The sequence below is a fragment of the Pseudopipra pipra genome, chromosome 8, assembly GCF_036250125.1.
Source record: "Pseudopipra pipra isolate bDixPip1 chromosome 8, bDixPip1.hap1, whole genome shotgun sequence".
Lineage (NCBI taxonomy): Eukaryota > Metazoa > Chordata > Aves > Passeriformes > Pipridae > Pseudopipra > Pseudopipra pipra.
In genome coordinates this window covers 21362463-21388383 of record NC_087556.1, presented here as the reverse complement: position 1 = coordinate 21388383, position 25921 = coordinate 21362463, and the positions used below count along the sequence as shown (strand labels likewise).

General features: G+C 36.5%; 1 protein-coding gene across 14 annotated transcripts in view; it reads right to left on the bottom strand.

The window, feature by feature from the left end:
- The window catches only part of CPEB3 (cytoplasmic polyadenylation element binding protein 3), an 86873-nt gene that overhangs the window by 18963 nt on the left and 41989 nt on the right, over positions 1-25921 (bottom strand). For 9 of the 14 annotated variants that reach the window (XM_064662957.1, XM_064662946.1, XM_064662948.1 and 6 more), the window contains exons 5-7: positions 16676-16699; positions 11938-12105; positions 10046-10135 (exon numbers count right to left, since the gene is read on the bottom strand). In XM_064662957.1, the coding sequence (XP_064519027.1) occupies positions 10046-10135; positions 11938-12105; positions 16676-16699 (282 nt within the window). The remainder of the gene's footprint in view (positions 1-10045; positions 10136-11937; positions 12106-16675; positions 16700-25921) is intronic. The other 5 variants (XM_064662960.1, XM_064662947.1, XM_064662949.1 and 2 more) reach the window with 1 other exon arrangement.

Here is a 25921-nt window from a genome sequence, read left to right as displayed (position 1 = left end):
ATTACAACAGAATCTATCATCAACCTAAGATTTCTTACGAAAGAATTTCAATATATATATATCTACCTCATAATGCTATAAATAAGATGGAGTTAAAATGGCAAAGAAAATTAATGTTCTAGTCTCGTGTCTTTGAGTTTATTTTTAGATGGTTGAGATGGATGCCTCAAGAAAGTAGATTTAAACAGACTTAATTTTTTATGAAATATAAATTTTACTTTCTCATTTTATTTTTTTTTACCATAGCCCTTAAACAGTTTGGAATTGAATTCTGGCTGTATTTACTAGAACTTAAGAGAATAAAGTTGTTTTAAAAGCCTGCAGCAAAGGAACATTTAGAAACAGTGTGAACCAAATTTCTAAATCAGTTAATGTGATGAGAAGGGTCATTGCTCAAAGTCACTTTAGTAATCTTATTAGAAGATGCTTTGAACATGAATAAAACACATTTCTAAATCCAAAGATGAAACGACTATTAAAAATGAAACTCATTTTTGAAAAATAAAAATCCGAGGTGTTGGCAAAACTGCAGACTTTCCTTTAAACATTGCAGTGACATGACTGCATTTTCAAAAAACTTCAAAGGCTTTAAATACTTAAGAAACCTCAAAATAGAAAGGGCTGTAATCTCACTTAGCTACTGCAGAAGAGTGAAATTATGTATTAGTCAGGGCTGCAAAGATTAATTTCTTTTAGTCAGTCTAATTTTAAATGGCAGTGTTTGACCCTGTCAGCTGATTCCTTTCTCTAAAAAGCAAAAGGTGTATAAGAAACATGAACAGTTTAGCATCTTACAGTGAGTCTCCTATGTCTTCATGTTTACATTTTTATGTGTTTTTCATGAGTACCAGGCTAAGTCTGAGTGGTCTCATATGTAAGAAATTCACCACATGCCACATTAAAGACAGGTATCGGGGTAGGGTTTGTTTGTTTTTAATTAAAGGTATGTACTCCATATCCTCAGTTACACTGAAAAATAATTGAATCCTGAATCTAAATAGGAAAGAAGCAAATATGTCAAATGGAAGACAGGATACATAACAAGAAAAGTCAGCAAGCAAGCAGATCATATGGAAGAGCTGAATGAAAACTCAGGTTCTGTATCAGTAGCTTCTGTAAAATAAATTGCATGTCTTCATAATTCCAGTTTTACCATTACATAGCCCACATCATGAGATCACTAAAAGAACTGAAACTAACATTTAACCCTTACTACTGATGATCTGACCATAACAGAAATGACAGAGAAAATAGAAACCTTCCATTTTGTCATAAATATTACAGAGTTTTCCCCCCGCACCTTCAGCTTAAGAGGAAGAAAAAACCCAATCCAGCCACAGAACCCCTGTTTGTTGGACACACATTATTTCTGGAAAGTGGGAGAGATGCCCCAATGTTTCCTCTGCACTTCAGTGCTCAACAGAAAGGACAACATTTCAATAGTGCTGTAGTAAATACATACAGCTAAAGATTTATAACATCCTTTCAGTTCCAAAACACGTCAAGAAACAAAAGGGATTTTCTAGCCATCATTACTTCCCTTTCACCACTTATGGGTAAAAAAAAGCCCCAAAACAGCAGCATACACACACCATCCCACTTTGTAGTAAAAATACTCCCACCCACCTGTACTGAAGAAGAAAAGACTAAATAAATTACTTGGTTGGTTTTTTTTTTAACTAAAAGAATATTCTACAGGCAAACATAAGCCTCTCTTTATCTGGCATTTTACTTCTAAATGAGTGTAAAACATTGCAACAGCAAATTTATAGGGTTGTCTCCTCTTTCAAAGGTCACAGCCATTTTCAAACATCAGACTTCAGACTGCAACATGATCTACAGCAGCTATAAATCAGAATTAAAGGGTATAAAAACATAAAAGAAAGGCTATAACATACAATTTGGTTACTGTAGTTATAAGAATAGTCACATGAATTAATCGCATGACAAAGATTAAATTTTTGATCAGGCAAAATCTATCTTTGTGAAGTTTACTGAGTCAGCAGAATGAAAAAAACCAAGCATTTACACTGTAAATATAAAAACCCCAACTAAATTCAGAATTGAGGTTTTTTAATTTTGATTTTCAAGGGCAATATGTAATGGTGACTGCTCTGGTCATCATCTGGAGGGGGTCAGGTCTGCTGCTGCTGCTTTTACTCTGAACAGATGGCTGAAGAGAGATCACTTTCCAAGTCTGAACAAAACCTGTTACTCTTCCTTGTAAATAAACCAATTTTCAATTCTACTCCAAGCAACATTAACATCGAAAAGTTCTAAAGAAATATAAACAGACTGCTTGATTTCAGCTTCTATTTCAAGCACAGTATTAGCATGAAGTAAAATAAATTTTCAGAGGAAGAAAGCTCAGGTCCAAAAATCCAGGCTGCATTTTAGCTGAACTCAGTTATTTTAAATTAAATTTGATATTGGGTTTTATAATAAAAATGGTTTTCACTTTAAATTATATGTTTCTCTTAAAATTTATTTTTAAAGAAAAGAGAAAGCAGCACTTAGTAGAGCTGTGATACACAAAATACTTGGCACTGTTGTGAAGAGCTTCATTCAAAGTAAAGTACTTCAGCCAAAAAGACATCCCACATCATTTACACAGAACAAGCCAGTAACATATTTTCTGATTTTATTTGTATTATTCTAACTGTCCTGTGAACTGTAAGACATTTCTCAAGGCAGAATGCAGAGCTTCAGTACTAGGCTTCTTTCAATCAAGTAATAAGCTGTGGTGCTCTTAATAACTGGTCTGAATTTTCACTCACATGTGGATTGTTTTCAGGTTCTGGTTCGTTCAAGTTTCTTGTCTTTGACAACTATATGGAAAAGATAGAGCTTGAAAAGCCTTCCTTAATAACACAAGGATTTTTTCCAAAATTGGATTACTTATAACAGAACAACAAATTCCTCTCAAAACAAAAAAGAAATCAAAACCATTTCTCGTGAGTAAGAGTATGCATTTCCCTGGGAGATAAGAATGGTACCTTAAAAAAAAAATAAATTACTGGACTTACCAAATCCTCTAAAACATTATGTCTTTCACTGTACTAAATGAAACCACACAGCCTCCACTGGTATACAACAGATTACTGGTTATAACATCTCAGTATAATCAGTAGCCATATACATTGTAGGTCCCAAAACTAGGTAGAATTTGCATGGTATCAAGTAGACAAAACCTGCCCACCACAGCACTGAGACAGCTGAGCAAGACACCAGTTCTGAGCTGCTCCAAGCTTCTGAAATCAAAGACAGGCAGATACTCTGCCTTGGGCAGAGGCACCCACAGCATATCCAGCACCTGATATAATATTCCCATTGCCAGTCCTAACCTCTGATTTGAGAGAACATAAGTATAATTTGGGATATTATCTTTGATAAATTTATGAGGTATGTATTCTGATGATCTTGTACTAATTTTAGATTACTGTGTCATTATTTTAGGGGTAGAATTGCATGTACCATTGAAGGAATCCTAGGAACTGAATACATAATATTATAAATATAATGCCTGCAGAGATTTACAAAGAGAGCATAAGCTTCTAAAGCATTAAATTATTACAACTGATCAGGTGGGCTGGAGTAGCTTATTTTTTGGATGACCATCAGAAACAGTGAATACGCTGCAGTCCTAGTACAGAATCTGTCTCTTCACCATCACCCCCAACAACCTCTTGAACATATTTCAGTGATTTGAAAGAATAATTTAGTGCTTCATAAATTATTAGCAAAACAAGACATATCACAAGCTACTAGCAAAGCACAAAATATTAAGTAGTCAATACCACTAAAGGACTGCTTTTCTCCTGGAGCCCATAATATTTACAGATCAGTCCATGTATTTCCATTTGCAAAACAAAAGGCAACATTTAATAAAAATATCATTGGGGGTGGCTGTGGGTGTGCAACCCACAGTAAAATCTACTTAGCTTTAGAAGTGGTTAATGAGAATAAGACAAACATTTAACTACTTCCATTTGACAAAAGTGGTCTGGTTACTTCTATAGATAAGCAACAAAAAGCTTTTTCTGTACTTAGATATGCTCAAATTATTGAAAAAGGGTCAATAAATGCTTGCTAAAAACTGTGGTTTCTTCAGGGATAAAAAAAAATTTCTATAGCAACCTAGCAATTCTGAAAGTAAATAGCGTTCGTTGAAAGCAACATAAAAGCTGGGAGACAATAATCCTGCAACATTACTTTAGAATCAGTTTTTTTCTGCCTTGGCCTGGATGGCTCAAAAATAGTTTTGTATTTTGTCTCACCAGATTCTTCTCTACCTCTAGAAAAAGAAATTGCAAATGGCATCATTTTAGAGACAGAAATTCTCTTATATGAAGCAAGCTCCTTGAATACTCCAGTAACTGGCACAGCAGTCTCAAAGACAGACATTTAACAATCATTAGTATCAGTATACCACCAACAAACCTCAAACACAGAACAAAACAGGAAACAAAGTGAAGAGCTTTACTAAGGGAGGCTTAAACAAAAGTCAACAAAAACCTCAAAGAAAATTCTCTGCAAAACCAACCTTTAGTCACACAGCTACAGAAGAGCAGATTATTATGTACCACATTTTGTTACCACATGTTTTGTGAACTGCACTGATTTGGGATTATGCTGTTCTGCTGTGGGAAGATACAGGGTTACATATTACACAAAATACATACATGGCCACAGATGTCAATGAGTAAACAACTGACATTGCATGTGTGTGTTTTGGAACATACGCAAACAAAATCTAAAAAACATCACAGAATCACATTTCCTACATAACAGTAAATACACAAGTGGATAAGGATAAGGAATGTCAGTTTCCATCCTGACAAATATTATGATCTCAGACTTCAGGTTTTAAAATACAGAAATTGTCTTGGCATCTCACTCTGGATTGTGATGGTATCAAATTTGATCAGTTAAGCCAAAGCACTTAGTTTCAGCAGAATAGATTGCTGTATTCGGACAAACCAGAAACCAGATACTGTCTTGTAAATACAACTGATGAAACTAGAAATACAACTCCCTACTTTCTCCTTGTAACCGTTCATTCTTGTTCCTCTGGCAGAAACTACCATTGCCATTGCAGTAGCAATGGAATTAACCATGAAAATGGTCTGTATCCATGAAATCAAGATCAAAAGACAAAAGACTACAACAACAGTGTTCCCATCTAAACAGTACCTTAGAGATAATCAGACAGGCTCACACTGTCTGTTCCCAACAGTTGTTTTAAATTAAAGCATGAGAATCACTTCATGTTACTTTGTGCAACTTGGCTTACACTATTTTCTTTTTCATTACATCTTGCTCACCCTTAGTGTCCCATATGGAGCACTAGGGACAAATGTGCTTAATTTTATCAGATGACAGAATAACAAACTGAAGAACAGGGAAAACATAAAAGGATCAGACTACTGCACCACACATCTAAATCAACTGTAAAGTCAAAGCATTCCTCTGATTCCAAACCCATCCTATCTCCTAGCTCTGCCATGCTTTATTTTCTCACTCTAATTCTCATCTTTATCCAAACATTAGTCTTTCTAAATGGAAAAAAACAGAGGAAAACTTTTGCAGTAATGAGTTTTTAAAGAGTTGTTCTAAAGCTAGCAATCGGTTAAAAAAAACCCCTGAAAGTGTTTTTGAAACAGTCGGCACCATCTGTTTAATAAAAAAAGGAAAAAAAATACTGTAGTTAGCATAAGCGTTGCTTAACTCAGCAGACCAGCAAGTAAGTGAAAACCCCACCAATTTCTATTTAAATAAAACATGAATTATCTGGATTTTGCCAGAGATAAATAGACTGTGACATGGTAATGTGCAACTACTTCTGATAGTATTCTTTAATGCATATTTCTTTATTTCTCAACGTCTCATAGGTACTCAAAAATACCTAGCCACAAACCACATTTAATTCCCAAACTCTGTGGTGAGAGCCAAATAAACACATTACAAACTGGGCATCTGCTTACCCAAGACCAACACGTGGCATTTATAATTTTGCCAGTTCCGTTCCTAACGTACCCAAATGCCAAAGGAAGTAATCCAAAGACTTCTCAGGCAACGGGAATGAATTGGCCTTATTCAGAGGCAAAGCGTTAAAAATCACCTCATGTATGACACAAACATAAAAACATGGTGCTAAGCTTTACAATGCATAGGAGGGGTAAAAAGAAATGTTAAGGCAACAATACAGATGCTCAGAATTAGAAACAGGAACCTGTTACACACATTGTCAGCTGTTACCAGCTTCTCTGGTCCAGGAGCACAAGTGGACTTTTTTGTCTCCCAGTGACAAAAGAGCTGGGTGCCACCAGTCCCTCTTCTCTCAGCAACCTAAATATTGAACTCACTGGCAATCAATGCATCCTGTAAGGTGTGCTTGATCCATCAAATTATTTTGACTTTGCTATTAAAATGACCAAAATTCAAATGCTGACAAAGCCACACTGCTCTCCCAAACACATGCTCACGGGGTATTCTGTGATGCCAGGCAAGATTCAGTAAGCGTAACAGAAACGTAGAACATCTGGGAAAACAGGAAATCCTGGATAATATAGATAGCACCGATGTGCTTGAGAAACATGCTGCAGACACATCTGTGTTGATCTGCCATCCCCCAAGGTCCAAAATGCCACTGTTGACTCTGCACTGAAATAAGCCTTCAGAAACTCACCGTGCTGCGGATCCAGGTCAGCACCTTTCACACACAAACATTTATGTCCATCAGGACCAGCACTAAATCTGAGGTAGTGTGCCTAAGCAGACCTGTGGTGACACCATCCTGCCCAGCATGCCAAATCTAGGAAAATCTTCTTTGTTCAAGCTCAGTGCTGCAGGAATGTTTCTGGACTCTAGCTAGTCCTGATGATAGCTTACATGCCACTGCACCTAAGCTAATCAACCATACCAACTAATAAATTAGCTAATAAGGCTTGCTGGAACTGACTACACATCTATGGCCTGACTTGCTCACTAAACTAACCAGATAAAGCCCTCAGGGGAGCTGGTGGGTGGTGGTGGAGGTCACTAGACTGTAAGCAACATTTTAATCTTTTAGATTTCATGCTTGATCAGATTAGCCAAGGCTAATGGTCCCTGCAGCCTTTTCTTCCTAGCCCTAAGAATATCAGAGTGCTCCTAATACAGAGTGACTACAGAGAATTCATACGTTGCATCAACACAGTAAACATTCCCAAATCCAATAAACTAAACCAATAAGTAGATACTGGAAGTTTGTACTGATTCACTCAGGACTGTAGAGGATGTTACATCACCTGGATGTAACTATGAAGACAGAAAACCATGATGTGAAACAGTTCCAGCATAAAACTTCACTGACTATGCTGACCCACGGCATCAACTTACTGATGTTGTCTGCTTCAAACCTCTAAGTGAATGCTTATCAAAGCAAACAGACAAAAAATACTGAACTTTGTTGTAAGTCCAGACACTGCCCTGCATACACAGAGGAGTAATGGAAAAGGCTATCCATCAAAAGGAAACTAAAGTCTGTCTGGAGGTGATGGCATATGTTCAGAAAGAGCAGGGCTCAATTTTACTGCCACTGGTGCACATTCAGGTAGGTGGGAGAAGCCTTGAAGGTCAGCCTTTATTAATGTGTGAACAGAGATTAGCCTCTGCATCATCCCAACTACATTCCAACAATCCATTTTTCCTGTTTTCTTTGGAGATTGCTAGCACACAAAACCCAACTCATTTTCTCCTCTATAATTTCATACATTCTTTTTTTTGGACATATTTTCCATTTGAAAGACTCATATTCAAAATGTCAGAGAGTTTACAGACTAGCAATGCAACATGGAAGAGAAGACATCTAGAAAAATGAAGGGAGAAAACATCTGAATTCATGAGTACTTGACAGCTGAATAAGTCATGTCACTGATTCTTGCACTAAGCATCATTTCAAACATCTCTTTTCATTTCACTATATTTTTCAAGAGATGTCTGATAATGCATCAAAACAGCTTAAAATAAAATAATAAAATAAAAAAGATATTTATATTTTAGGTCTAAAGGAACTTCTAATTAAAAACAGCAGTGGAGACATTTTATTGTGGAACTTCAGTCAATGATTTCATAATAACTTTAAAAAATAAGTACTCTTTATAAAAAAAAATTAGACCAAAAAACTGTGAAAAAATTATAATACACATTTAAACTTTACCTTTTGACTCCTGGTAATAATATTCTGTCTTCTATGCAGATGCTGCCTATATGGGATCACAGTAAATCAAGCACATTTGACCTACCGAGCTTAACACGACTGTAAGTGAATCTTACAGACAGGAATGCAGGACTTATGATGCTGCAGCCCTGATTGATAACTAAGAAGTCAGTTATAAATAAATCTGGAACAGTTGGGATTGACTGTTGTTTAGCACTTTCAGGCAGACGTTCAGGGCAACTGGCAGGGGCTTTGAAAGCTGTTTCCTATATTAGAATCATGACAAAAATAGAAGTGAGGCTGCATTCCCTTGTCTTCTGCTAAAATAGATCTTACTCAAAAACATTTTTACAAGTTTGACGAGGCATAACTAGCCCACAGTCAGATACAGAAAAAAATCAAAATTGGAAGTCCCATGTTGATCTACCATGAGTAGTTGCTTATTGAACTATTAAGAGCAAAAAAAGAAAAAAAGGGGGGAAAAAAGTGCAGCGTACTAAGAGATATTAAGGACAAGGAGAAGCTGGCCTTGCTACTTTTTTTTTTAACTTACAAGTGAAGGTACAATCAGAATTCACCAGCCAAAAAGACCCTAAAGACCTTTAAAAATACCATAAAAGGGGAAAATCATACATTTTACCAACTTTCCTTACGAATACATGGGGGGATTGAGGCTGGGGATGTTTTGTTGCTGGCTTTGGGGTTATTTGTTTTGTTTTTAAATTCAAGAACAGATGTTGCATAATAACTACTGACAGCAAGGCTGAGTGTTGAGAATGGAACAGGAAAGAGGAAGCATGTATTGGTTTCTGTTCTGTTTTTAAGTGTCCCAAATACTGTTTACAGGGCAACCATTTGTCACAGAGCTAACTCGCCTCCAGCAATTAAGCTTTCAAATAAATTAAGCTGCCTTTTATTTGTGTGTTTTTACAGTCAAAATGTATATATCAAAATACCACAGGATTAGCTAGTTCACTGACTAAACAGCCTATTGTTCTGCCAAAATAATCAGTGGCCTTAATGAGCAATTAGCAGCTTTCAGGGTCAGTGAGAACAGAAAATCTTAACACGTAGATAAGAAATTTTGTGTATAACGTTCTGCTACTGTTTCAGACTACAAGTGAACTCGCAAACTATATGCAAGAAGCATGTGTGACTGAGAGTAGAATGTATATATACAATGTATAATACAAAATCAGAGGAGAGAGTAGGGTACAATATGAGCAGCTTGATTTAGCCAAGTAACTCTCCCAAACAGGTTTCCCATAAACTGTTCTTTCTCAGCCAAAACAGGTCCGCATTATGTTTTGCTGACAGATATGAGATTGCTCCCCCTGCACACACTCTAAACCACCCTGAACCAAATCAGCTCCATCCTCGAATCCCTGTGCCCGTGGTGCCTGATCCCAGCCTGCTCTCTCCCAGCAGAGCTCACAGTTCAGTGCCCAGTGAGCCCTGACACAGAGCTTGTGGTTCCGAGCAGGATCACAGCTCCTTGGGTCAGAACACACACAGTGACTTCCAGCTTTTACTCTTGTGAGTTCTGCAATATGTAAACTGCAACAGAATCAGCACTAGGAAATTTCTGCAACTTGCCTTCTACCTAGTATAAATTAAGGCATAATTCAAGGACTCAAGGTGTGCTGAAGAAGTACACACAGGGAGCACATTTCAGTAACCAAATTGTGATTCTTTTTCATCATGACAATGGCTGAAAATATGCTTGTTGAAAGACAGCAAATTCATCATAAAGAGTCAAATCTTTGCTTTGTAATGGATTGCTACAATGCAGACATAATTTCCTCTTACCAAAGAGCCTGCATAAATGTATTTTAAACTAATTACCTTTAGGTGGAAAATATGACTTGCTTTCAGCTTTGTGAGGCCAGTCCACCACAAGAGGTCCAAACCTACGAAAGCTGGCAGTGATCTCATCTACAAAAAACAAATGAGGCACCTTAGAATGTGAAGACTGACACGGCAAGGTAAAAAGTCTCACTTAAAACAAAACAAAACCAGACTTCCTGCTTTCTACACTCATTAAGTGAAAACTGTAATAATGTCCACTGAGGATGCCTAAATATTCTTTCATCTCTATGCTATAAATGGCTGCTTAAAAAAGTAATTTCACATTCTACTAATGGAAGTTTGCAGCAGGATTAAATGCAAACATGATCTATCAGAAGTGAATATGCTTCAGCTGTGGTCTATTTCTAATTATAGCCACAAAGCAGGGTCAGATGTAGCCACATGGGACTGACAGAGCAGCTCCATGTCAGCACAGCCGCTCCTCCAGCGTGCCCTAGAAAGCAGGCTGCAGCGGGTCATGCGGCTGTGGGGATCTCACCTTCCTCAGTCCCCTCAGGAAATCTGCCTTGAATTGCCAAGTTATTTCTTTGCTTTTTAAGCATCAGTTTAGAAACAGCGTGGAACACACATCACAAACTATCCTAAGTGACAATTTTGTTTTAAATGTAAATGCTCCAGAAAGAAGTATTTGAAATCGTTTTTAAATTTATTTTTTTTTCCTCCATGCCTTTTAAACTTTACTTTAAAGAAAGAATTATTCTAAAATTATGTCTAATGTGATGCTAGATAGATCAGAGCAACAAGCAGTCTGGAGAAAATGGGTTTTCCAATTTCTGGATTGCTGTTTGAGGTGTATCCAGTCTCTCTGACCCCATGAGTTGCACGCCAGATTTTTCAAGCAACTAAAGACACATATTATATATATACTGAAGAGCTGAAGGAAAAAGGGTTACTGAAGGAGACCTCTCATGAAAGAGGGTGACAGCTCCCAGGTGGCCATGTTACTTCCTCACAAGACAGGCAGGGCATATATTTTGATTGAGTGACCCAGCAACGTTCACATCAGTTGTATCTGTTGGCCTGCTTCTTCTTATAGCTGGAGATTCAGATTACCCAGCAGGCCCTGTATCAACAGCCCTGCAACTCTCGATGTGACAGAGGAACCACATTTGAGCTGTTTGCAAATCATAGGTTGGCAACTGACAGTATTTCTTTATTAAAACTGTACATGGTTTGGACTTCAGCGTAGTAGATCAGATTCAGATATCCCTCTGTTCATTATGAGGCATCCTCAAATTCTCTGTGTATGCCCATTGAAGCTAGATAGTGGTGGATTCCGGATATAACATGAAAAATACACCAAAAATTGTCATGATTTTGGTTTGGGAGTAAGGGTTTGTGGGGGCACACACGAGTAGAGCAGATATTGAGAAAAACCCTAACCACCTCTGCTAAGCTGGTTACTATTTTGTAACCATATTACTGCCCTACATTTTTCATCTGAGCCCTACATATATGCTGGGTATAAGAGCTGATTAATTAAAGCCCAATGTATTTCGGAAAGAACTGTATTAACAAAGTCCTTAAAGTCAACCACACCCAAGAGAACAGGAAAAGACTATGGGGGAGAGACAGTAACCAGTAAGTTCCCTTTCCTACTTTACAGCTGTGGGAAGACATGCAGATCAGAAGACCTACTATGCAGCCATTTCTCTCTCCACCTCTTCTGATCTACAGCACAAAAGAATGTCAAGTAAATTCTCAGGTGTTGCCGTTGATTGTAGTGTGTTTGTTTTAAATAATGTCACAAGCACTAAAAGCAACACATCTGGGAAAATACATTTGTTTTCATCAAAATCTGACCTTTTTTATAGTAATTATAGGAAAGCCAATTCCTACATCTCACCAATGTAACTTATTCACAGTACCTTCATCAATGTCAGGAGGAAGCCCTCCAACAAACACCTTTCTAGAATAGCGTTCCACTCTTTCACCGTTTTGACAGCGCGTTGGAGAGCTGAGCCCCGACGATAAAGACTGATCCCCATGACTGTCGTCTAGGAAGCCATCTTCAAAAGGAAAGAGTGAGGACCGACCTGCAACAGATTTTGTAGCATCTATAGTTAACGTTGTTTCCTGGAGAATTAAATATTTTAGAAAAAAAACGTTAGCTCTTCCTTCTGCTGTTTTACTGCAACAGAATTTGCATTAAAGGGCCCAACTAAGTGGTCCAGGTGTCCAAATTATGTTCTATTTTTCCAAGGATGTATCACCCTTACAAAACAATAAACCTAATTTAGCTTTAAACCAAAGCCTTGCAAATGGCTAGCAACAAAACCAACAAGCTATCTGATGAGATTGTTGTCATCACTATAGAAAGGACCTTTGCAACATTTACATTTCAAACCAATTCTTAAGAGATTTAAACCTTCCATAACAGATCTTCCAGGAATGATCTCAAAAGCAGACCCCTCAAGTCACTGCACACTTTAGAGTGCTTTACAGGGACCTAATAACAAGGGCTGGAGCACCTCCACCTCGAGGGAACAGAGGCCCTCTCAGACACTGAGTAGGGGCACAAACAGCAAAATAAACATGGGAAAACTCTGCATTGTGAATATTAAACACATAGAAGAAACCTGGATAATAAGAAAAAAATCTTGTTAAATAAACCAAAAAGAACTTGCACTTGAAGAAAAAAGTTGTTAGCTGGAACAGCCTGTCAGACTGTTACTCAGTGTTAAAACATCCTTTCAGTGATGAATGAGCAAAATCAACATAAATGGCTGCTACTCAGTCTGTTAATGAAAAGGAAAAAATTTATTTGTGATCATCAGATGCATTTAATTTGTTGCTACTACTACTAAGGCATACACACATTATTTTAACAGATTTATTAACAGAGAAGATAAAAAAAGTTCACCTGCATACAACCAACACTGTAGAACATGCCAAATTTAGAATTTAATAATTCCCTATACCTGAGATGAAAATTAAGTCCTGCAATATAGAGAGATGGGAACCCCATCTCAACTCTGAAAAGGCTAATTGTCCACTCATTTCATGGAGGATTGTTCCTTGGGAGGAAATTACAATTAATGGATACAAACAGTTTATTAGGGGGGTTGATTACAAATATAAATAACACATAATTAAATTCAAAGGTAAAGGATCACATGACACTGACTTCCAGCAAGACCTGAGGATTAACACCATCCTGGTAGGAACAGCACAGGGAAGTACAGGAAATAAAAACAGGGGTAAGGAGGAAAATCAAGACAGTGGGACTCTAGTAAAAAAACTAGTAAAAAAACGTATACACTGAAAATATCAGTAATAGTCTCCAGCACCAAAGGACAGGTTACAAAAAGAAGCAGTAATCCTACATATGGAAAACAAGCAAAAAAAAAAAACAACCACAACAAACCAGGAAATATGTTCTGAATGGCACAGAACACCAGCCTGAATTTTTTATGAACACCAGACACTAGAAAAGTCTTGATTAGAAAAAAAATATATTGAATATTAAACATTGACAGAGATCACAGACACAAAAATCCACTGAATCAAAATTCCTACTGTACTTTTACACCTCGACATAAAAACCAGGGTAAATGCCACAATCAGAGAAGGATTTAGAGATACTTCTCTTCAAAGTCTTGTCAGATATGGTGGGTTTAGAGCATAAAACAGGAAAGACTATTGATGAATATTCTACTAATGGACAAACAGGTCATGCACATGTATAAACATATGCATTTCAACATAAAAGAGAACATGTGCATGAGAGAAAAAAAATTAGGAATAGTACAATTGTGTAAAAGTATCAAATCAGAAAACCCACTGAAAAGCAGGAAATTTGAAAATATCTATGAGAAACTGACATTACTAAGGAGCTAAATAGTCTTTTAATTCCTGTCCACCAACCTACCTTCTTGTAAAAAAATGAAACAAACATGATCCAGTAGTGGAAGGTGACATCAAATTAATAAATACTAGAACAAGGTGTTCAACTAAAATACAAATTTGCAGAGGTCACTTAGTGCTCAGTTCTGAGGGGAATAATAAAAATTCACAGCAGCTTAGAAATCAAGGTATCACCTCATGCTGGATGCTTGACAGTCTACAAGCACTGTACTCACCTTATAAAAATGTAAACAGTGTTCTAAAACTTTATATTTAAGTCAAGGATAGAGTTAAATTTATGGAAAACATACAGACAAGGGAATAGGTAATGACTGTTCACTATCTCATCCAGTAAGGGAAAAGGTAAAGTGCATTGAACACAATCAGTACATGGCAAGGCTGAAAGCAAGGCAAACTCTGGAACCCTTTGCCAGAGGCTTTTTGGGATCTTGAAAAGTTTATATAGGCTTAGAAAAGGGAACGAGTAAGAACAGGACAAAAGCACATTCTAAAGCAATAAATATTGAGACATCACCTCATGAAACCCCCTGGGGCAAATTTCTGTGAGAACATTATGAGAAAGCATCACTAACTGTACTATTTTTTTAATATACTCCTGTACCCCTCCCCGGGCATCTCTGAGTTGTCAGTGCAGCAAAAGAGTTTGGGCTGATTTCCCATAGCTATGCTTACATCTGTACCTGAAAAACTGGTTGTAGAAGTTAAAAACAAGGTACCATGAACATGACTCAACAGCCCTAAACATAATACCTACAAAGAAATGCTCTCCTTACTCAGAGAAAACAGAGGGTTACGTATAGAACTGATATTTTATGGCAAGCCCCCAAAAATGTCTGACAAAACCTCTCCTCGCTGAAGATGCTTAGTCACAGTAACAGAACCAAACACTAATTAAAATATCCAAGTATAACAAACATGAAATGAGTCCCTGGACAGACTTGTCTCTGGTTATTCTGCATATTATCACAATACAAATGGTGAAAACAATAATAGAGAGGGATATATGGGAATATTTTAAAACCAACACATCATTTTTTAACAGATTACCATAGAATCTTAAGGTTAAGAAAGCTCAGTAACAACATTATAAAAGTCAAGGTAATGATAAAGCATGAACATCACAGACTTCAATATTGCATGAATGAGTGTTAATGACAAGACACACACAAATCTACTTGTTAGTATAGAAAACTCTGCATTTCACACAGGAAACAAGTTTATAGAGTGAAACATGCTTTCTGGTAGAGTGAAAAAAAAAAATTTCTGTAAGTCCAGCACATTCAGAACTTGTTTGCCCTGTTTTGTCATCACTACCATTTTTATAAAACAGCCTACACTGTATTCATCACAATTACTGCCACATTATTATATTTGGCTTCTACAAGTAAACGTGAGTTGCAACAGTGTCCTACTGCTTCCTACCTCCTTCCTACTTTGGTGCCATTTGATCAATCTGGAAACATTTGCCACAATCTTAAAATGAAAATAAACAGGGTTCACATGCATAGAGAGTATACAATATTATATACTCCACATACTTCCCAATTTGTTTCAGTACCATGAGAGCCCTGAAAAAGTATCAGGATGCCTTTAACATCTGTTAACAGCAGCCCGATCTCTGGAGGTGGGGAAATATGAGCAGGTAAGTTTGTGAGGAAAACTGGAATCTTTTGGTTTTTTTCAGCTATCAAAAAAACATGAAAACCAGTCAGCTTTGAACCAAATCAGCTGAATACTTTACTATAAACTGTGTTAGTACAGCCTCTGCAGTCCAGCGCCTGAATCCTCAGTGCAAATTACAAGTTCCTTCCCACACTGTTGGCCTGTGTGAGGGCTATGTCTGCCTCCAGCCTCTCAGAAACACGATGCAAATTCTACATTTTGAAAAGGAAGCAATGTCACCTGCATAGCTGTCCGAGAACATCACAGAAAAGAAGATAAAATTAAGTTTAATGCCTAAGTACCCCAAGCAGATGGCACTGCCTAACTCTAATTGTTAAAAGCTGCAATTTTCACTGTTACTTCTCAATAAACCTAGTCTGTATAAGCTACAGCACAGTACAGAAATGTAAGCTGCTATCACAACTTTCTTAGTAGTCAGCAAACTTGCTACTGTCCTTGTTCATTAATCTCTCAGAATAAACTGATATGCAGCACTGTACATTTGTAAAATGCTTTCAGTTTGCTTTAATTTTTTAAGGGTTTTCTATGATGAAATACAGTTAAAATGTGCTCAAATACTGTCTCTATTATTAATATTCACTGTTGAGGAAAGTTATTAGTATTGGTATTCACACATGTTCTACCTGAGGCAATTCAATAGTCAAGTGTAATACTCAGTGAAAGCTGTTTCATCGAAAAAAAGGTAATTTTGAAATGTTCAATGCAGTGGTTAAACACTGGACTTAACAAAAAAACCAAACAAACACCAAACATAGTCTATTCTTTTTTGAATGTTACACATTTCAAGTCACAAACACATATTATGAAAGACTCTTTACATCCAGTCATCCTCCAGTTCACCAGTAATAGCAACACACTTGAAGTTACCAGCTCAAGATCATCATTGCTTTAAGATGCTATTAAAGGGAGTTGTTTTGCAAGTGAAGAATATAAGATGGATTTATATGAAACAATTGATCAACAAAATGTTAAAATCGGTAACATCTTATCATAAGAAAACTAAATATTTAATTCTCCCACTATTCAGCAAACAAAACATTTAGTAAATACTTTTACCTCTTCTCCGCCCATAGCTCCTGGCTGCATGTAAACACAGAAGAAAATTGTCGGTACAACTGTCATTAGATTTAGCTCCAAAAGCAATGAAAATGTAGCTTCTACCTCTTCTATTTTTCCCCTCCCACCATAAAGAAGGAAAAAACATTCAAAAAGTGCAAGATGAAATTCAAACAATCCAAGACAAGAGAAAAAAGTTGAGAGGTAATACAGCTGGGGGGGGGGAAGGAACATACCTGCTAGTGCAAGTTTTCTACATAGCAAAGGTACTAAAAAAATTAGGCATATCAGACAGTACTATAAAATAATAATTTAGGATTATGGTTTTAAGAGGCAATAAACATCATCAACAGTAATCGTAATTAAAAGAATTAAGTTTGCATTTTATTAATCAGTTGTAGAGAACATATTTTCCAATTATATTTCAATTTAAATAATTAACCATCTGTAGATACTAAAATCCTACCAAAACAACATGAACTCAAGAGCCAGTATGTTTAGAGGAATAAAACCAGATTGACAAAATGCCTTTATAGCTACCAGAATTAACACAGCCTTTCAATGAGACACGCATCAATGGCAAAATCCACAATGCTGGACAAGTGCAGGAGCATATTTTGTGTTATAATGGCAAATGCAAAAGTCAGCATTTTTTTTAACTGAAATTTTAGAAAGCCACAAAATAATCTAGAAAACACGTGTCTTCTACACAGTCAACTTATCACAAGAGACATCTATCCTTTCAAAGTACTCAAATGCGGAGGGCTAGAAATCAGGTTGGGTTTTTCAACAGAAGTGAGGTGACAAGTAACACAGCCTTGTTTTGTTTCTTTCTCTCTTCATTGTAATACTTTCAGTGTTCCTCCCAACTCCATCTCTTATTTCCAAAACTAACACAATGCCTTCCAGTCCTGCCCGACACACCCAGGTATCCCACCATAACCCTCAGCATTCCCTGTCTACTTTTCTTTGGCCAGCAATTACATGACAGATTGGTGGTGGCCATTTGAGAACTATTCACCTGCTGACTGGTCCCCTGGCCATCACCTCTGAGTAGCCCTGGGGATACTGGAGTGAGGCTCACCCTCCTCCAGCACAGGCACTGCTAGTAACCTCTCTTCTACCCGAGCAGCTTCCTCCTCAAGCCCTGAAGAAACACAGTCTCAGGCACCATACACCTACACCTACATCTTTTTCTTCCACTATCAATGAGGTCACAAAAAAGCAAATACATGAGTACCTCATTAGGGGGATTAACAAATTTCAAGGGAGATGAAGACAGTCAGAGCTGTCTGTGTGAACAATTATTCCGTCACGGTGAGGTGGTTGGTAAGCCCTGAGAGAGACTCTGCTTCTTGCACAGCCGGTAATAGTTGAGAATTAATACTAGAGTTGGCTTTGCAGCAAGAATAAAATTAGTTCTCCTGCTTTCTAGCTACTGCTAAAGCCATATTCTGTTACTTATTATGATGGCAAAGAACCATTGTCAGACCTTTTGTAGCAAGTCCTTGTCTTGATGAATGCCCACACATCCAAAAAAAGCATGTATTAAGAGTAATCAAGAGCATCAAGAGTAATTTATCTGAAAGAAGTTTCTCAAACAGAATGCTACCAATCTAAAAATTAAATAAAGAAGTACTATTTCAGTATGAGATGAAAAAGACTCCTGTGCTTCTTTTGAAGAAAACAAAGTTTTATATGCTTAATTTAAACTTTTAGGCTCTGAGCAAGATCAGTACATGATGGCAGAAATCTACCAAAGACTTCTGTAATGTTAGAACACCCTATTGCTATTCATGTATTATAACACTTCCATGTTATACTGCACTGCAGAATAATACTTTCTTCCTATATTTGCACTCAGACACATAATCTTTATTTTCATAAAAAGGTTTCACTGGAGGTATATTTACAATTGCCTGTAAACTCCAGGAGAAAATACTGCAATCCACTTAAATAGGAAGACAGGCAATTCAGCTTTTCTTGATTTAAAAACATAGCATCACATTCAAACACTCAAAGAAGGTGTTTTAAGCATTGTTGTTTATATTTTGTATATATCTACACACATAATTTGAAAATTACCTCATTTTTATCAAGTATTTATATTAAACTGTTACTTTTCTCCAGCAAGCTGCCAGTTATTCAGCATGGCAACTTCAGAATGTCAGTGCACACTTTATTATGTTGTTTACACAGGATGTGAAATAAGAATGTGTCATTTGAAACAAGTTAATGAAAAAATACTCATCTTGTTCACAAGTCAAAGTTCAGAGCACAACAGATTTAATAGCAGGAATGGTTCATCAGGTAAATTTCATAATGCCTCCAGTATGAGTAAATATTTAAAAAAATAAACAACTTGGAAATTATTCTTGAATGAAGACATCTGGGAGCCAATAAGAAAATTACTGCACTATTAGAAACAAAGAAATTACCAGAGCTATGTATCTGAAGTTACTTTCTCTCTTGGGCAATTCCAACAGAAGAGACTGGGAGCTCCAAAAATCAGACCCCCCACCAATGCAGCTGCTCCCCATATACTAGTTGTGGTGCTAAATATAAACATCATTTTGCACAGAAAACCACCTCCGGAAATGTTTCTGAATTCAACACAAGCGATTCTTTCCTAGGTACCTCCTAGAGCATTCCAGTACTAAGGAAAACACAGCTGCTTTAAGAAGGGATGAGTACATTTTCCCATGTAAAAACTAAAGCTGTTGCAGGCACTGATCATTTGTGCAGCTCCCAGAAGGATCAGCACTGCGTTAGTGTCTGTTCGTCCTCAGCAACTTCCTTTAACTGTCAGGTAAAAAGTTACATAACCACCGTGTCCCCAGTTGCATGCCCTCAAATACAAAGGAACAACAGATTCTTTTCCATCCCCTGATAACTCTCCTGAAACTATTAACTCACCTCATCCCAGAAGATGAGTGTGTTTTCACAAACATGAAACTGCACGATGAAGAACAGAACTCTAAGCTTTCAACAAACAAGCAAAACAAACTCCCCAAACCTTGTAATGCAATCAAGTAAACTCAGTACTAATGCTATTGGAACTCCCCAAAGCCTGCAGCTAAGATTACCCACTGCTGCAATAAATCAAAACTCACTCAAAATTAACTGCTCAGATTTTAACTACATCTCAAAGAAAGCTACATGAAAATTATGAAAAAGAAATTTTCTGGGTTTTTTTTCATTGTTTTATTATAATAGGGGATTGGAACTGCACCTTGTATATGTATCAAATAGTTAGCAGTCCTAGGAAACAATAAATTTGTGAATTCATAAAACATTAATTCAAAGGGACTAGAGCTACACTTTTTCCATATCATAACTAAAAGTGGGTCTGATCAGGTAATTTCAAATTCAGAAATAAGTGACATAATTTATTTGTATTCTCATATTTTATGGAAGACAACAAAGTATTTTGAGATTTTTAAAAACATTCTTTCTTCACTGTTGGTATGTATCTTGTATGTTTCATGCAATAATGTCTCTACAATATCAGAGATGCACACTTCAAGGCAATCTTAAAGACATATCTTAAATTAACTTTTAATTAAAGTAGCATTAACTCTATGAAAAAAAAGTTGACATTTCCAGGTTAGAAATTTTGGAGCCAGACTGGTTAAAGGAAAGTTTATTTGACAAGACTGGGAACCTCCTTGATTTATAAGGTACCAGAATCTCATTTCTAGCCTGGAACACTCATTTGTATTCTTGAAACAGTCAGCAGTTCAGAACAATACTTGCTTTAGGACATTATGAGTTATGCAATAATTTTCTAAGATCAGAAAGGAAAATATGTCAAGCTTTGTCTTTTGAACAGTGGGTCTCAAGTTCTTAGAGATCTGGAAGTTTACAAGTGAATTAAAATACCAATGAAAATGAACTCATGAACTGAGGGAAGGTGATAGAATCAAGTATAATTACGCAACGTCCTTTTGCCCAAAAGAGAGGATCATATAAATGAATTGTAAAAGATGATTGACATTCATATATGAGAGGTTCAAAAGAGGGTTCTCAATTTCCACTGATAGATAGGCTGGATGTGCAGATGGGTGCTACAGTAATTTGGTGGTATTGGCCTCAACAGTCCCTCCAGGTTGTTTTTTTTCCAATGCTACCAATGCAAGCGTTACAACAATCTCCCTGATCACATATGCTCACATACATAAACAACTGAATCCCATCATCAGAGAAACACCTCTACATGCAAGCTGTATGCAGTTAAGTCCCACACACTGGATCTCAAACACTTTATCAAACAGGTAAACTGCATTTGACACTCAAAACCAGCTTCGGTGTTCCTTTCTTAGGCACATGAGCAGCCAAGCAACTGTGCAGGAGAGCAGACTTATCTATTTCCATCTCTTTGTTTTAGTTTAAAAAATCTGTTAACAATAAACCTCACATTTTTAACAGCCAGGTTGTTTCATCTCTTCTAGCATCATATCTAATGCTTGTGGAATAGCCTGGAAAATCTTGAAATTCTGAGGAAACAGATGGCACTAACCCACAATAGAGAGGATCACAAAGATGAAAGGAAAGCACATTGGTGAGGTTGTGAGGCAGGAAAAGTGGTGGGGAAAACAAACAAACAAGAAGGTATTGAAGAGCTATAAAGTTGGATTAAAAAGATGATTTAAGAAATCTTCCTCTGCTAGAAAAAGCCTTTAGCAGTCACTGATAAGAGACATTCCCTTCAGTAACAGTCAAATCAGATTTCTGGAAGTGCAGATGCTAACATAAAAAACTGAAGGTAAGAAAGAAGATGATGTGTTGCTCCTTGGTTTCCTCTCCCCCTTTTTAAAAAATTAAACAGGTATAGAAGGGACTTGGAGATACCAGCACGTCCAACTCACAGCCTCCAAGGCAGTATCAATTCTCTTTATACAGCTGGTTCTGAAAACCTTAACAAGGTTATGTGTAAAGTGACAGTTCACACATTCTGGGACTCCTGTGAACCCTGCTGCCTTTGCTATGTCACACTTTATATCATTCATTTTTTCCCTCCTGTTATATTAACTCTGGTCTCTTCACGACTAAATTAGGTTTAGTTTTGCAAACTTTGTAAGGTCTCTCAGTGTTTTTTATTCCTTTCCATTATTCTATATATGCTAATAAGCTGGTAACACATTAGTAACCCCACGTGGCAATTGGGCTAAAGAGTTCAGCATATAGGCAAGTACCAAACTATTAGAGGAGATTGATGCCTCTCGAAATTTAGTCACACATTTTCCCAGAACACTATCACTACAAAAACCCCAAGCTTTTATTAGCTGTTAAACTGCCAACCCAAGATCTTGCAGGACAAAAATAATTCAATGAACCTTCTATTTGGAGCAGTTAATTTCAAGCTATAACAGGAGCACTGGCAAGAAATTCAAATATAAAATGCTACTTCAGCAACTTTTTTGTATCAAAACACTATATGTGTTTGAAAGCAACACATCAGAATACAGGAAGAGCCAAGTGCAACAGCTCTTAATCAGAGAAGGCAATTTTAAAACCAACAGAAACATGAAAATAAAAACTGAAATCCATTTGTTGTCATTACGTTTCCTGTCATGGCATGACACCTTCCTCACATAATTATTATCTGTATTAATAAACCAAAACCAAAATCTCAACATGGACATCTAAAAAGATGCCCCAAACCCTTACCTGAATGTATTTTTCAAATTGTTTTACTCTGAATAGACAGAACTAATTACACTAATGAAAAGAAGAAATGACAATCAGATGGAGAGCAAATAGGACCAGACCTCACAGATGACACATTTTCATATGAGACAAGAATGAACAGTGGAAGCACATGGAACGTTTGAAGCCCAACATCACTAAAAAGTCACTGTACAGACGAGCTTTAGGGAAAATAAATTCCAGCATTCCACAAAGGGTTTCTCATTTGCTCATTTAACTAACTTCAAACTTTTTTTATGAAATCTAATTTGGGATACCAGCAGAACAGTTCAGTTCTTCCTTAGAAAGCTCTCATACCCTTGTTTATTCCCATCTCCCTTTTTCACCTGCCATACTTCTCTCTCCCTGAAGTTTATTGTTGGCTTTCTGAAGTTCACAAAAAGCATTAAAGATAGTTCACCACCTACCACGTAGGTGACTATGTATTCATGCTGATCATTTAGTCCTATTCACAAAGCAAATTAAAAAGAAGCACATTCTCTTGAGAAGCACTCAAGAGAAAGTCCAATTGCTTCCAAACAGAAGCAGTGGCTGCAGAAACATATGGCTGCAAATGGCAGTGAATACTAATGAGAGAAGGGATGGAGGACACCTTTGAGGTAATTTTGCCAAAGCAAATTAATTCCTTTTCAGGCTTTGCCTAGCATTTTAAGCATAGCTTTTACCTGGTACTGCAAACATCTACTAAAATTATCATTAATAGATGCTGTAGATTAAAGTTTTTAAAAATTCTTCTACTTTTTAGCTCAGTATGAATGATGTTATTAAAAAGTTAAATAACTGATGTCACTAATTCATTAAAAACACTATTTCAATTAGAGAAATTTCAATTAGATCTGGTACAGACAGAATCTATACCTTTTTCCCTCTGAACAATGTTTCAAATAGAAATATTTGCATCTTCCTTTTGTTTAACTGCTCTTTAGGATTATGCGCAGACCTCTCTGAATATTTAAACACTGCATTCCTCAACAGAAGTCTAATTCTGAACTTCAAGAGCATTTATAAAATAAATATGTTCATACGTATGTGCAACTGTGTATGTACACAACCATAATGCCATTAATGACAAGAAGAGATTCATAATAATTACGCATTTAAAAGCAATCTCTTCTATCCCACTAATTTTATTATTTCAGAACTTAGTGCTTTGAGATGATGATGATTTATAGCTTTGCACAATGATGAACAAAATGGTGTAAGTATGCTCCACACTGTGCTGCCAACTAAGCAAGTAACACCTTCCCCTCAAACCAAACAATCCCCTCCAACATTTACAGACAGCATCCCAAGATTGGCAGTCAGGAAAATCCCAAGTTTCAAAAGGCTGTAATCAGTAAATAAGAGTAACAGCTGAAGTACAGTTGAAGGTGCTGCCACAGAGGATGAGGAGCTAGAGATGAACACCCCTCAGAGCTTCCCCTCTCCCTACAGCATGTGAAGTTTTGCATTGCTGTTGGCATGAGCATATGCTGTCTTCCAACTTCAAAAGCTTGTGTACACTGTCAGTGTGAAATTGAGCTTTGAGTAATAAATCTTAAAGATTATTACTGTGTCTTCACAGGAAAAGACAAAAAGGTTAGGTAGCAATGACTATAAATAGAACGTGAAGGTTGGATTTGCAGTTTCAGCAGACAGTGTTTAGTTTCACAGAAATTATACACGGATTTGACAAGTATTATGATTTAAAGATGTTACGTAAGTTCTCAAAATTGTTCCAAAAATTACTGTTATGAAATATCTTTGGGGAATTCTTATTTTACTTATTTTATTTTTTTAACCCAAATCACAACCATTCCAGCACAGAAAAGAGTATTTCTTCTTGAACTAACTTTCCTTAGTATATTTCCCCATGACAAAGGTAACAGATGACATGGGAATTACGTAGTTCTAAATTTCTCAGTTTTAGCTGCATACAAAAGAGGATTGCAATTACAGAAAGTAATTTTTAAGCTTATGTACTTAAATATTTGCTTTTATTCTCAGCTCTTCAAAGATTTAAGAGCAAAACCCAACAGGTTTCATAATACAGTAATTCTAGCTTCTGGGTTCTCAGTAATGACCAAAAATGGTGTGGCCTCACCTAGTAAAGAAAGGAAAATGAAATATATGGAAACTTATTCAGACTTTTCATTTCACCAAATTTAATTCTGCATAAATTACATATTTATGGTTCCAGGCTTTTGTAAGTCTGTACAAAGTTAATATTTCAATAAACCGCTAATACTTTAAACAGTGGAAATACACAAATATATTTAGTTTGGGTCCCTCAGTTAGCTCTACTGCTATTTTAACCATACACCAGGACTACTACAAAGGATCATTATTTTTCACAAACTAATAGATTTTATAGATGCTGTAAAAATTTCAAAGAAATTTAGACAGGAAGAAATATTTCTTAAATATTATTTCCATTTAAAAGAAAGCAGAATAGAATACATCATTCATTTAGGATAAAAGTGAGTTGTCCCAAAACAGTATAACATTTTATATCAGTTTTTCATTCCTGTCTTTCAAAAATCTCTGTAAGACTTTTTAAGAAATGCTACTATATAAATCATAGTAACTGTCAATTTGTCAAAGTAACTCAAAATTCAATCATAATATCCCATCTTCACAAGCATATTACTATTGCAATCAGCTTCATGAAATGCCCACGTTAGAACAACAAATACATTCCGAGACCAGAATTCATGTCAAACAGCCAACAACTGTACTGTGGAGAACTTATTTACACACACACACACCGACATGAACAGTGCCTCTTTTGATAAAGTCTTTAATTAAACAGTGCTTCTCCTAGTCAACTACTTGATTTCCCATAATTTCATGTGCCCATAAGAAAATGGGGCACACGTGCTAAACATGACAACTGAAACTCTCCAAAATATCACCTCATCATTAACAGTGAAGGAGAACACAAGCAAAGTCTTACAGGTTCCAAAAGCTGGCCTTCACAGCCAAATGTTAAACACCTTGCAACTTGTCTATTAAAAATTTTCAGTTCTTCACATTTATAAATTATTCTTCGCTTGGTACTAAAAAAAAAAGGCAGTTCTCAACTATACACAGTCTAACTTAAACTGACAGTGCAAGGGCAAAACATTTTAAGAGAAGTTTGTACGTTAATCCTAACATGTCTAATACAACACTGTAAGCAAAAATGGACATTTCCAAATAGCATTTCATAGGATTAGACAGACAAATACTATGCTTAGATTTGCATAGTTCAGTTCTACGTTATGCTGGTGGTGCTGAACACCCCACCCCCCAAAACCCCCACACATGAGCTATCTTCCAGATCCATTCTGGCAGGTTTTTTGAATGCATATGTTCATGACTGGACTTTTAATTTTGCTTTTATTTCCTGACACAAACAAAAGCAATAATCTCTCAGTGAAGTGCAGTTTTTCCTCATTATTTAGACGTGTAAACATTCTCTCCATTCCTGTCTACATAATGGAAACAACTGAGCAAACTCCATCAGTCAATGTAATTGTATGCAAAACTTGTAACAGCTCATCCCAACAGGAAGAA